The sequence below is a fragment of the Ranitomeya variabilis genome, chromosome 3, assembly GCF_051348905.1.
Source record: "Ranitomeya variabilis isolate aRanVar5 chromosome 3, aRanVar5.hap1, whole genome shotgun sequence".
NCBI classification, from domain to species: domain Eukaryota; kingdom Metazoa; phylum Chordata; class Amphibia; order Anura; family Dendrobatidae; genus Ranitomeya; species Ranitomeya variabilis.
Genome location: NC_135234.1, coordinates 173950218 through 173964681, shown reverse-complemented (window position 1 = coordinate 173964681; position 14464 = coordinate 173950218). Strand labels below are relative to the sequence as shown.

The following is a 14464-nucleotide window of genomic DNA, read 5'->3' as shown; positions in this document are numbered from 1 at the left end:
AAAAAACTGTAGAAGTTTCAGTATTGCTTACTACCTTCAGTCTGCAAAAAAAAGAGACACTTGGAAAGGAAATTAGAGTAAAATGTGTCCCAATGCAGCCTAAGGTTTCCCCTGTGTTATACTGACAAATAAGAACACGGCTGCAAGGTACATGAGTTCATTTTGAGCAATACATACATGTCTTGTATATTGCGCAGCCTGGGAGGAAGCAGTGAGCATTGCTGCAAATAAAAAGTTGCTTACTCTGTGCGACACTGGAGGGAGGGAAAGTTTTATTCAAACACATTCATTTAAAAAAAACCTCCTATTTGTAATGGCTAGGAGGACTAGCTAGAAAAATATTAATTCCTTTTAAAAAGGGATTTGTAAGGTGCAGAACTAGAGCTTACCAGGTTTAGAAGATCCTGATCCCATTCTTTTCTTTTGGTTTCTAGGGAAAAAAAATAGATTTGTATCAATACCAAGCACTGCATCATCATATGTATTACGGAGATGGCTGCACCCCTGACCTACTGTACCTCCTTATGGAGCGGCCCCCAGACGCAGGACGGCGGGGTACTCGGTATCGGATCTATCGGTTCTGAGGCCCGACCCGGTCCGTGGTCCTGCTAAGGGGCGCCCAATAAAAGGTGTAGGTGGTGGTGTAGGTCGCAGCAAATAACGAGGACACAGGGTTGCAGTCTCTTTACCTCTTTAGTGAAGGCTTCGGCATCCGCAATCCAGAGCACTGTTAACTGGGCTGGCTGAGACCGGCCGGTCCGAAAGCACATCCAGAGTTCCCTTTGCAGGTGGAAATCAGTGCCTACCTACTAGCGCCTGGGTGTTGTAGTACTTCCCTGCTGAGCACCACGGGATAGTCCTCACAACTGTTCTGTATGTTTCTGTTCTTTCTCTCCGTCCCCCAGATGATATGGTTAGGACGCACCCGTATGACGGGGTAGGCCTGGAGTTATTTTATAGGGACCCTAGAGACGCCCCTCTCCCACAATTGCCTCCTATGTCTGCTTTGATTTAGGTGAGGCAGCCAACCTATAATTAACTGCCCTGCCGTTGGTTTGAAGTAATGCGTGGAGCCCAATACTTCCTCAGCGTTCCGGCCGCCGGCTACGCGCCTCAGTAGGATGTTGCCGATCTCGGGGCACGACTCCTACTGGTTCTATTGCCTTTGTGCTGTGATCTCGTTTCTCACTTCTCCACAATATACCTCGCTTTGTGTCCATTCTTAAGATGCCGCCGCAATGAAGTGCAGGCGCTGCTCCGTAACGATCTGTCCTTTTCGCTAGGCCTCTGCCAGGATCCCTCCCCTGACAGGGACCCCCCTGAATCTTCCCAAGCAACCTCTTCTCTCACAAGGTGTTACCTGGGCAAAACCCAGTCAGCTTCTCCCTAACTTCCTATCCAGCCCCCAGTATTACCAGAGTGTGAGGAGTGGCCTAATACATAGAACCCTTTGCTTCCCCTGGTGGCCAGAGTGTGAAGTGTAATGTGTGATTGTGATACCTGGTCAGGTGAACTCCTTTAGTGCCATCAGACGTACCATCACTCCCCTTAGTGGCAGAGCGTCAGTACTGCAACGACCAGGACTCTGGGGCGCTGCACTTAACATGACAAAATCAGCTATGGCCAAATGGACTAAGAAAAATGTAAAATAGCTCCATGTAAGCAACTGGTTCAGGTTGCCCCCAACTTTCAGAAAGAATCAATTTGTACTCCACTCCAAACGGACGCCTCAGAAGTCGTATTAGTAGTGGTCCTTTCTCATGAGATACACAAGGAGGAGCACCCCTTCCTCTACCTGAATAGAAAACTATCGGCATGTGCGAATTATTCCATTGTAGAAAAGGAATGCTTGGCTATAAAGTGGGTAGGGGACACATTATGATACTTTCTGTTAGTGCAGAAATTTAAATTAGTATCAGACTATGCTCAACTCGGATGAGAGAGAAAAAGGGGGAAAATGCTTGATTTACCTGCTGGTTTCTTGCCCGGCAAGATTTCATCTTCCATGTAGAACATAGAGCTAGAAAGCTACATGGCAATGCCCTCTCGAGAATCCCATGTCTGGTGGTAGAAGGTGCCAACCCCACCGCTTTAGGCAGAAAGGGAAGTATGTAAGTTGGCTGCCGGGCACATAGTTGATGGGAGGTATGTATCACAGAGGTGTTTGTCCTCTGTGATGTAAACCTTAAGTAATGCTGTAGTACACATAGTACTAAGAGGCTTGACTCTGCATCTGGGCCAGGTTTACGGGAGAGACGGGCGGGTCTGGTTGCCCACATACTCCTCCCCTGGGTGTGGTTCACATTCTAAAAGGGAGTCTGTTGGTGTCACACCTAGTCTTTGTGTGGTGGTAAGAAGGCCTCCTGTGTGATGTTTCCAGCCTGAGCTGGTATACTGGATGCTATCCAGCCTGTGTATCGTGGACTATTTCTAAAGTGACGTTGTTGGAACTGCTTACTTAGTTTTGTCTGCATTGACAGGCCGATTAAATCCTTTGCTTGTGGCATGGTTTCACATATATATACTGTATGTGTGAATGGCAAAAGGATAACATTGTTTTAACCCCTTAGTGACAGAGCCAATTTGGTACTTAATGACCGAGCCAATTTTTACAATTCTGACCAGTGTCACTTTATGAGGTTATAACTCTGGAACGCTTTATCGGATCCCGCTGATTCTGAGATTGTTTTTTCGTGACATGTTGTACTTCAAGATAGTGGTAACATTTCTTCGATATTACTTGCGATTATTTATGAAAAAAATGGAAATATGGCGAAAATTTTTAAAATTTTGCAATTTTCAAACTTTGTATTTTTATGCCCTTAAATCAGAGAGATATGTCACAAAAAATAGTTAATACATAACATTTCTCACATGTCTACTTTACATCAGCACAATTTTGGAAACAATTTTTTTTTTGTTAGGGAGTTATAAGGGTTAAAAGTTGACCAGCAATTTCTCATTTTTACAACACCATGTTTTTTTTAGGGACCACATCACCTTTGAAGTGATTTTGAGGGGTCTATATGATAGAAAATAACCAAGTGTGACACCATTCTAAAAACTGCACCCCTCAAGCTGCTCAAAACCACATTCAAGAAGTTTATTAACCCTTTACGTACTTCACAGGAACTAAAACAATGTGGAAGAAAAAAATGAACATTTTACTTTTTTTTGCAAACATTTTACTTCAGAACCATTTTTTTTAATTTTCACAAGTGTAAAAACAGAAATTTAACCACAAATTTTGTTGTGCAATTTTTCCTGAGTACACCGATACCCCATATGTGGAGGTAAACCACTGTTTGGGCGCACCGCAGAGCTTGGAAGTGAAGGAGCACCGTTTGACTGTTTCAATGCAGAATTGGCTGGAATTGAGATCGGACGCCATGTCGCGTTTGGAGAGCCCCTAATGTGCCTAAACAGTGGAAACCGCCCACAAGTGACACCATTTTGGAAACTAGACCCCCCAAGGAACTTATCTAGATGTGTGGTGAGCACTTTGAACCCCCAAGTGCTTCACAGAAGTTTATAACGTAGAGCCGTGAAAATAAAAAATCGCATTTGTTTTCACAAAAATGATTTTTTCGCCCACAAATTCTTATTTTCACAAGGGTAACAGGAGAAATTAGACCACAAAAGTTGTTGTGCAATTTCTCCTGAGTACGTCGATACCCCATATGTGGAGGTAAACCACTGTTTGGGCGCACCGCAGAGCTTGGAATTGAAGGAGCACCGTTTGACTTTTTCAATGCAGAATTGGCTGGAATTGAGATCGGATGCCATGTCGCGTTTGGAGAGTCCCTGATGTGCCTAAACAGTGGAAACCCCCCACAAGTGATACCATTTTGGAAACTAGACCCCTTAAGGAACTTATCTAGATGTGTGGTGAGCACTTTGAACCCCCAAGTGCTTCACAGAAGTTTATAACGTAGAGCCGTGAAAATAAAAAATCTCATTTTTTCTACAAAAATGATCTTTTTGCCCCCAAATTTTTATTTTCACAAGGGTAACAGGAGAAATTAGACCACAAAAGTTGTTGTGCAATTTCTCCTGAGTACGTCGATACCCCATATATGGGGGTAAACCACTGTTTGGGCGCACCGCAGAGCTTGGAAGAGAAGGAGTGTCGTTTTACTTTTTCAATGTAGAATTGGCTGGAATTGAGATCGGACGCCATGTCACGTTTGGAGAGCCGCTGATGTGCCTAAACAGTAGAGACCCCCACATATGACACCATTTTGGAAACTAGACCCCTTAAGGAACTTATCTAGATGTGTGGTGAGCACTTTAAACCCCCAGGTGCTTCACAGAAGTTTATAACGTAGAGCCGTGAAAATAAAAAAATCGCATTTTTTCTACAAAAATGATCTTTTTGCCTCCAAATTTTTATTTTACCAAGGGTAACAGGAGAAAATGGACCCCAGAAGCTGTTGTACAATTTGTCTTGAGTACGCCGACACCCTATATGTGGGGGTAAACCACTGTTTGGGCGCATGGCTGAGCTCGGAAGCAAAGGAGCGCCATTTGACTTTTCAATGCAAAATTGACTGGAATTGAGATCGGACGCCATGTCGCGTTTGGAGAGCCCCTGATGTGCCTAAACAGCAGAAACCCCCCAAAAGTGACCCCATTTTGGAAACTAGACCCCCCATGGAACTTATCTAGATGTGTAGTGAGAACTTTGAATGCCCAAGTGCATCACAGAAGTTTATAATGCAGAGTCGTGAAAATAAAAAATATATATTTTTTAACAATAAAGATTTTTTAGCCCCCAAGTTTTTATTTTCACAAGGGTAACAAGAGAAATTGGACCCCAAAAGTTGTTGTCCAATTTGTCTTGAGTATGCTGGTACCCCATATGTGGGGGTAAACCACTGTTTGGGCGCACGGCAGAGCTCGGAAGGGAAGGAGCGCCATTTTGGAATGCAGACTTTGATAGAATTGTCTGCGGGCGTTATGTTGCGTTTGCAGACCCCTAATGTACCTAAACAGTAGAAACCCCCAACAAGTGACCCTTATTTTGGAAAATAGACCCCCCAAGGAACTTATCTAGATATGTGGTGAGAACTTTGAATGCCCAAGTGCTTCACAGAAGTTTATAATGCAGAGTAGTGAAAATAAAAAATATTTTTTTTCCCACAAAAAAGATTTTTTTTAGCCCCCAAATTTTTATTTTCACAAGGGTAACAGGAGAAATTGGACCCCAAAAGTTGTTGTCCAATTTATCCCGAGTACGCTGATGCCCCATATGTGGGGGTAAACCACTGTTTGGGCGCACGGCAGAGCTCAGAAGGGAGGGAGTACCATTTGACTTTTTTAGCGCAAAATTGGCTGTCGTGTTTGGAGACCCCCTGATGTACCTAAACAGTGTAAACCCCCCAATTCTAACTCCAACCCTAACCCCAACACAGCCTTAACCCTAATCTCAACCCGATCCATAATCCTAATCACAACCCTAACGATAATCACAACCCTAACCCCAAAACAGCCCTAATCTCAACCCTAACCATAACCCTAATCAAAACCCTAAATCCAACACACCCCTAACCCTAATCCCAACCCTAACCCTAATCCCAACCCTAATCCCAAACGTAACACTAATCCCAACCCTAATCCAAACGCTAACCCTAATCCCAACTCTAACCCTAACTTTAGCCCCAACCCTAACTTTAGCCCCAACCCTAACCATAACTTTAGCCCCCGTCGTCACAAAAAAAGTTCAATGTAACCTTTTTTTTGTACGTCGCGTCCGCCATTTCCGCGGATGCGTGGCCGTAACTCTGCCCCCTCCTCCCCAGGACATAGACTGGGCAGCGGATGCGTTGAAAAACTGCATCCGCTGCCCACGTTGTGCACAATTTTCACAACGTGCGTCGGTACATCGGGCCGACGCATTGCGACCGCCCCGTACCGACGCAAGTGTGAAAGAAGCCTAAGGCTACTTTCACACTAGCGTCGTACTCGGCCCATCGCAGTGTGTCGGGCCGACGTACCGACGCTAGCGTTGTAAGCGCCGCACAACGGGTGCAGCGGATGCTGTTTTTTCAATGCATCCGCTGCCCCATTGTGAGGTGCGGGGAGGCGGGGGCGGAGTTCCGGCCACGCATGCGCGGTCGGAAATGGCGGACACGTCGCACAAAAAAGTTACATGTAGTTTTTTTTGTGTCGACGGTCCGCCGAAGCACGACGCATCCGTCGCACGACGGATGCGACATGTGGCAATCCGTCGCAATGCGTCGCTAATGCAAGCCAATGGAGAAAAAACGCATCCTGCAAGCACTTTTGCAGGATGCGTTTTTTCTCCAACGACGCATTGCAACGGAAGCCAAAAAACGCTAGTGTGAAAGTAGCCTAACTCTAACCCTAGCCCTAACCCTAACCCTAAATTTAGCCCCAACCCTAACCCTAACCCTAACTCTAACCCTAACTCTAACCCTAACCCTAACTCTAACCCTAACCCTAACCCTAACTCTAACCCTAACTCTAACCCTAACCCTAACTCTAACCCTAACCCTAACCCTAACTCTAACCCTAACCCTAACCCTAACCCTAACTCTAACCCTAACTCTAACCCTAACCCTAACCCTAACCCTAATTTTAGCCCCAACTTGTCTTCTCCTGCCGGCCGGCAGATGGCAGCAGATGGCGGGCGCACTGCGCATGCGCCCGCCATGATGAAAAAGCCGGCTGGCAGGAGAAGACAGAAGAGGACCCAGGGACCCCGGGTGAGTATGATAGGGTCCCCGAATCCCCCTATTTCTCTGTCCTCTGATGTGCGATCACATCAGAGGACAGAGAAATAACTGATCGCTTTTTTTTTTTTTTTGCGGTCGCCGGTAAACTGTTAATTACCGGCGATCGCAAAGCAGGGGTCGGTGCAAACCGACCCCGATCATGTTCTTTGGGGTCTCGGCTACCCCCGGCAGCCGAGACCCCAAAGAACATCCGGGTGCCGGGCGGCGGGCGCACGCCGCGTGCGCCCGCCATTTTTTCCCGGAAAAAAGATGGCGGCGCCCATGGGGAGACACGAGGAGCACCGGGGGAGATAGGTAAGTATTGGGGGGCTATTGGGGGCCATCGGGGACCACATTTCTCTGTCCTCCAGAGAAATTAAACGGCAAATCGCGTTTTTTTTTTTTTTGTTGCGACCGCCGGTAAACGGTTAATTACCGGCGATCGCAACTCGGGGGTCGGTAAAAACCCCCCGAATCATGTTCTCTGGGGTCTCGGCTACCCTCGGCAACCGAGACCCCAGAGAAAATCCGACTCTGGGGGGCGCTATTCACTTTTTCCACAGCGCCGTTAATTAACGGCGCTGTGGATTAAGTACCCTTAGCGGCCGCCGTTAAAAGGCGTATCGGCGGTCGTTAAGGGGTTAAACTTCTGACTATAATCATTTTATAGTCAATCACCTTGGCTATCTCATACATAAATCTGACTTACAACTATTTAGGATATGATTAGTTATGCTCCTGGTGGTAGAAAAATCTTTCTCTTCGTGTATACTACAAAACACAATCTGGTCTCACATTCCCTAATAGCTCAATGCGTTATTAGGTTGATTCCCAAGCAGAAGGTCACTGGTTCAAATTAAGGTGCGACCATGAAGAGGATTTCCAAAGAAAAGAGAAACAGCATCATTCAGCTCATCGATAGTGGTCTCTCAGCCAAGAAAATTGCCAAACTGTATCATATGAGTACCATGACAGTTGAAAGAATATGAAATGAACAATATACGAAAATGGTTGCACTCAATCGTGTTAAAGCATGTCAATGTGAAATCTATGAAATGTGAATAGCATAGTTTTCTGCTATTTGTATGCTAGCTTTCTGACTGAGCACTCCGCCCTTCATCATGTGTGGTGATTTTAATTACGGCTGGTTCCTTCCAACCCATAAATGCAGGCTTTACTGAGAGAGGTGTCCACATTTACCCATGCATTCAGACATTAGCCTTAGAGAGGTGTTCACACTGGTCAGGGACCCATCAGACTCATGGGGCCACATTGACATTGATTGATGGGCAGGCATTATTTGGCCAAATTTTGTGCAAAGCATCTCGTATTTTTCAGGTATTTTTCCTAATATTCAAAAGCCATTTTTGCTATTCACATTTCATATATTTCACATTGACATGCTTTAACACGATTGAGTGCAACCATTTTCGTATATTGTGCATGTAAGTAGCTGTTTTTTGGTATGCACCTGTTCAGACTATTTTTCCATGTGCCGGTCAGTTTTCTGTTATTTGTATGCTAGCTTTCTGACTGAGCACTTCGCCCTTCACCATGTGGTGATTTTAATTACAGCTGGTTCCGGCCAACCCATAAATGTAGGCTTTACTGAGAGAGGTGTCCACATTCACCAATGCATTCAGACATTAGCCTTAGAGAGGTGTTCACACTGGTCAGGGACCCATCAGACTCATGAGGCCACCTTGACATTGGTTGGTGGGCAGGTATTATTGGGCCAAATTTTGTGCAAAGCATCTCATGTATTTTTCGTGTATTTTTCCTAATATTCAAAAAGTCATTTTTGCTATTCACACTTCATATACTTCACATTGGCATGCTTTAACATGATTGAGTGCAATCATTTTCGTATATTGTACATGTAAGTAGTAGTGTTGAGCATTCCGATACCGCAAGTATCGGGTATCGGCCGATATTTGCGGTATCGGAATTCCAATACCGAGTTCCGATATTTTTGCGATATCGGGAATCGGGATCGGGATCCATATTCATGAAAAAAATAAAGAATAAAAATAAAAAATATGGATATACTCACCCACCGACGGCCCCTGGCTCGCAGCGGTGCAACCGGCAGCCTCCGTTCCTAAGAATGCAGTGAGTGTAGGACCTGCGATGACATCGCAGTCTTGTGATTGGTCACGTGACCGCTCATGTGACCGCTCACGTGACCGCGACGTCATCGAAGGTCCTTCACTCTCTGCATTCTTAGGAACGGAGGCAGACGCTTGCAGCGGTGACAGCCAGGGCTCGTCCAAGGGTGAGTATATCCATATTTTTTATTTTTATTCTTTATTTTTTACATGAATATGGATCCCAGGGCCTGAAGGAGAGTTTCCTCTCCTTCAGACCCTGGGAACCATCCAGGATTACTTCCGATATTTGTGTCCCATTGACTTGTATTGGTATCGGGTATCGGTATCGGCGATATCCGATATTTTTTGGATATCGGCCGATCCAATCCAATACCGATACTTTCAAATATCGGAAGGTATCGCTCAACACTAGTAAGAAGCTGTTTTTTGGTATGCACCTGTTCAGACTAGTTTTTGATGTGCTGGTCAGTTTTCTGTTATTTGTATGAAATTAAGTCAATCCATACATTCAAGAGCCAAGAGGTGGACGTCCAGACTAAATATCGGAGTTACCAAGTCGGCTCAAAACAAGGTCTATCAGTTCTGGAGCGACAACACGGCAGTAGAGGGTGCTCTTATGCTACATAATAGTGAGATCACAGCCAACCATTCAAGCACCCTGCGATGCACGTTACACATGTGTGAAATGAAAAAAGGTGAAGGAGCCTTGACTTCAATATCATCATAAGAAGGATTGGCTCGAGTTTGCAAAAAAGCATGAAATAGTGGATAGTAGAAAATTGGAAATAGGTGATTTGAAGTGATGAGACGAAAGTCAATAGACTAGGTTTTCATGGTTGCAAATGGGTCTAGGAGGAACAAGGGAAAAAGGGGTTAACGGCTAGAGAAATTGAAGACACTATCAAGTTCGGTGAAGGAAGCCTGATAATATGGGGTTGTTTCACAGCTAAAAATATTGGATACTTGACCAGGATTGTTGGGGTCTCAATGCTGAGCTATATTTGAGTACTATGGGTATGAAAAGGATGACACAGGGTTCCAGCAGGACAATGACCCAAAGCATACGTTGAGATTAGCGAAGAAATGGTTCACTGACGATGAAGTAAAAGTTCTGGATTGGCCCCCACAGTCCACAGACCTCAACCGAATCGAACTCTTGTGGGTAGAGTTGAAGAAAAAACTGTATATATACTGTTGTGAATTCCGCTCTTGGGCTCCCTCCGGTGGTTGTAAGTGGCACTTTTGTGAGTTCTGCACTTGGGCTCCCTCCGGTGGCTTTAAGTGGAATGGCTGCTCCTTGGATTTAGCAGTCAGCAGCTGCTTCCACTGATCGTCTATTGTGGCTCGGCTATTTAAGCCTGGCTCTATCCTTCAGCCAGTGCCAGTTGTCAATGGTTCCTGGTTGGATTCACATCTCTGCTTGGATTTCCCTGATGTTCTGACCAGTTCAGCAAAGATAAGTCCTTGCTTGGTTCTTTTGCTGTCCACATTTTGTGGACTTTATCGTTCTGCAATTTCTATGTTTTTTCTTGTCCAGCTTGTCAGTATGGATTTATTCAGTTAAGCTGGAAGCTCTGGGAAGCAGATTTACCCTCTACACCTTTAGTCAGGTGTGGAGATTTTTGTAAACTCTGTGGTGGATTTTTCTAGTTTTTTAATACTGACCACACAGTATTCTGTCCTATTCTATCTATCTAGCTAGAGTGGCCTCCTTTGCTTCATCCTGGTTTCATTCTGCGTATGTCATTTCCCTCTCCACTCACAGTCAATATTTGTGGGGGGCTGTCTATCCTTTGGGGATTTTCTCTGAGGCAAGATAGCTTTCCTGTTTCTATCTTTAGGGGTAGTCAGTCCTCCGGCTGTGACGAGGTGTCTAGGGAGTGACAGGAACATCCCACGGCTACTTATAGTGTTGTGTTAAGCTCAGGAACTGCGGTCAGTACAGGTACCACCTCCTCCAGAGCTCGTCCCATGTTGCTCCTAAACCACCAGTTCATAACAGTACAACTGGCCAAAAATGAATTAAATGCATCTCAAAAGAAGGAAAAAAAAGTTCTGAGCCATTTTTTTTTTCTCTGCAGTCTGATTTTGTCTTTTTTTTCCTCTTAATCTCTGGGTGGTTCAGGATTTTGGCGCTGGCATGGATGTTCAGGGTTTGTTTTCTCATGTGGATCAACTTGCTGCAAGAGTACAGAGTATCCAAGATTATGTTGTTCAGACTCCGGCTTTAGAGCCTAGAATTCCTACTCCTGATTTGTTTTTTGGGGACAGATCTAAGTTTTTGAACTTTAAAAATAACTGCAAATTGTTTTTTGCTTTGAAACCCCGTTCCTCTGGTGATCCCATTCAGCAGGTTAAAATTGTCTTCTCGCTGCTGCGTGGTGACCCTCAGGACTGGGCATTCTCCCTTGAATCAGGGGATCTGGCATTGCTTAATGTAGACGCATTTTTTCAAGCGCTCGGATTATTGTATGACGAACCTAATTCTGTGGATCATGCAGAAAAAACTTTGGTGGCTGTTATGATCCTTAGTGGTTGAGGATCACGAATTACTCCAGCTAAGTAACAAACATAGGACAAGCTCTAGGGAGGTGGCAAACTGGACTGACCGCAAATCTGAACCTATCCAAACACACTAGAAGTAGCCGGTGAACGTGCCTAAAAATCCTAGACGTCTCGAGCCAGCCTGAAGAACTAACTACCCCTAGAGAGAAAGAAAGACCTCTCTTGCCTCCAGAGAAATAATCCCCAAAGATATAGAAGCCCCCAACAAATAATAACGGTGAGGTAAGAGGAAGGCACATACACAGGGGTGAAAACAGATTCAGCAAATGAGGCCCACCAATACTAGATAGCAGAAAATAGTAAAGGGGTCTGTGCGGTCAGTAAAAAAACCCTTACAAAATATCCACACTGAGATTTCAAGAACCCCCGCACCAACTAACGGTGTGGGGGGAGAAACTCAGTCCCCTAGAGCAACCAGCAAGCGAGGAGATCACATCTTAGCAAGCTGGACAAGAAACATGATGATGCTGATAATCAAAAATGAACGGACAAAAAACTTAGCTTGTCTTGGAGAGGCTGGGAGCAAGGTAATCACAAGGAATCTGAAGAGCACTGAATACATTGATAGCAGGCAAGGAACTGAGTATCCAGGTGAGCTAAATAGGAAACCAACCAAGGATAACGAACCAGCTGATGCAGCCAACCTGCAGAAAGACAACACTACACAGTACCACTTGTGACCACTAGAGGGAGCCCAAAAATAGAGTTCACAACAGGTGGCCCTGTGTCAGGGTCAGGAAGCGGCAGAATTATACTGCCAGAAATTTAGAAAATGGTCTGTGCTCACTAAATGGAACGAGGATGTCTTGGCTGCAATTTTCAGAAAGGGTCTTTCTGAAGCCCTTAAAGATGTTATGGTGGGGTTCCCCGCGCCTGCTGGTTTGAGCGAATCTATGTCTCTAGCCATTCAGACTGATCGGCGCCTGCGCGAGCGCAAAGTTGTGCACAATATGGCGGTATCCTCTGAGCAGAGTCCTGAGCCTATGCAATGTGATAGGATTTTGACTAGAGCAGAACGGCAGGGATTCAGATGTCAGAATAGGCTGTGTTTTTACTGTGATGATTCTGCTCATGTTATTTCTGTTTGCCCTTAACGCACTAAGAGCGTCGCTAGGTCTGTTACCATCAGTACTGTACAGCCTAAATTTCTCTTATCTGTGACCCTGATTTGCTCATTATCATCCTTTTCTGTCATGGCATTTGTGGATTCAGGCGCTGCCCTGAACTTAATGGACTTGGAATTCGCCAGGCGCTGTGGTTTTTCCTTGCAGCCTTTGCAGAGCTCTATTCCTTTGAGGGGCATTGATGCTACACCGTTGGCCAAGGATAAACCTCAGTATTGGACTCAGCTGACCATGTGCATGGCTCCAGCACATCAGGAAGATTGCCGTTTTCTGGTGTTGCATAATTTGCATGATGTTGTTGTACTGGGTTTTCCATGGTTACAGGTACATAATCCGGTGCTGGATTGGAAATCTATGTCTGTGACTAGTTGGGGTTGTCAAGGGGTACATAGTGACGTTTCTTTGATGTCAATTTCCTCTTCCCCCTCTTCTGAAGTCCCTGAGTTTTTGTCGGATTTCCAGGATGTATTTGATGAGCCCAAGTCCAGTTCCCTTCTTCCACATAGGGACTGTGATTGTGCTATTAACTTGATTCCTGGCTGTAAGTTCCCTAAGGGCCGACTCTTCAATCTGTCTGTGCCAGAGCATGCCGCCATGCGGAGTTATGTTAAGGAGTCTTTGGAGAAGGGGTATATTCGGCCGTCTTCGTCACCATTGGGAGTGGGATTCTTCTTTGTTGCCAAGAAGGATGGCTCCTTGAGACCCTGTATTGATTATCGCCTTCTTAATAAGATCACGGTCAAATTCCAATACCCTTTGCCTTTGCTTTCTGATTTGTTTGCTCGGATTAAGGGGGCTAGTTGGTTTACTAAGATTGACCTTCAAGGGGCATATAATCTTGGTCGTATTAAACAGGGTGACGAATGGAAAACTGCATTTAATACGCCTGAAGGTAATTTTGAATACCTTGTGATGCCTTTCGGGCTTTCTAATGCTCCTTCTGTATTTCAGTCCTTCATGCACGATATTTTCCGCAATTACCTTGATAAATTCATGATTGTGTATTTGGATGATATTTTGATTTTTTCCGATGATTGGGAGTCTCATGTGAAGCAGGTCAGGATGGTATTCCAGATCCTTCATGATAATGCTTTATTTGTGAAGGGGTCTAAGTGCCTATTTGGAGTTCAGAAGGTCTCTTTTTTGGGTTTTATTTTTTCTCCCTCGTCTATAGAAATGGATCCTGTTAAGGTCCAAGCCATTCATGACTGGATTCAACCCACGTGGATCTGTGAAGAGCCTTCAGAAATTTTTGGGCTTTGCTAATTTTTATCGCCGTTTCATTGCCAACTTTTCCAGTGTGGTTAAGCCCCTGACCGATTTGACGAAGAAAGGCGCTGATGTGACGAATTGGTCCTCTGCGGCTGTTGAGGCCTTTCAGGAGCTTAAACGCCGATTCACTTCTGCCCCTGTGTTGCGTCAGCCGGATGTTTCTCTTCCTTTTCAGGTTGAGGTTGACGCTTCTGAGATTGGGGCAGGGGCCGTTTTGTCACAGAGGAATTCTGATGGTTCTTTGATGAAACCGTGTGCCTTTTTTTCCAGAAAGTTTTCGCCTGCAGAGCGCAATTATGACGTCGGCAATCGGGAGTTGTTGGCTATGAAGTGGGCATTTGAGGAGTGGCGACATTGGCTTGAGGGAGCCAAGCACTGCGTTGTGGTCTTGACCGATCATAAGAATCTGATTTACCTCGAGTCGGCCAAGCGGCTGAACCCTAGACAGGCTCGATGGTCCCTGTTTTTCTCCCGTTTTGATTTTGTGGTCTCGTATCTTCCGGGATCTAAGAATGTTAAGGCTGATGCCCTCTCTAGGAGTTTTTTGCCTGATTCTCCTGGAGTCCTTGAGCCGGTTGGCATTCTTAAGGAAGGGGTGATTCTTTCTGCCATCTCCCCTGATTTATGGCAGGTGCTTCAGGAATTTCAGGCTGAT

At 45.2% G+C, this 14464-nt stretch overlaps 1 protein-coding gene across 2 annotated transcripts in view; it reads right to left on the bottom strand.

Moving 5' to 3' along the window:
• The window catches only part of LOC143815566 (uncharacterized), a 201967-nt gene that overhangs the window by 114402 nt on the left and 73101 nt on the right, over positions 1–14464 (bottom strand). For both annotated transcript variants that reach the window (XM_077294889.1, XM_077294891.1), the window contains exon 2: positions 390–430. In XM_077294889.1, the coding sequence (XP_077151004.1) occupies positions 390–414 (25 nt within the window). In that variant the 5' untranslated portion in view covers positions 415–430. The remainder of the gene's footprint in view (positions 1–389; positions 431–14464) is intronic.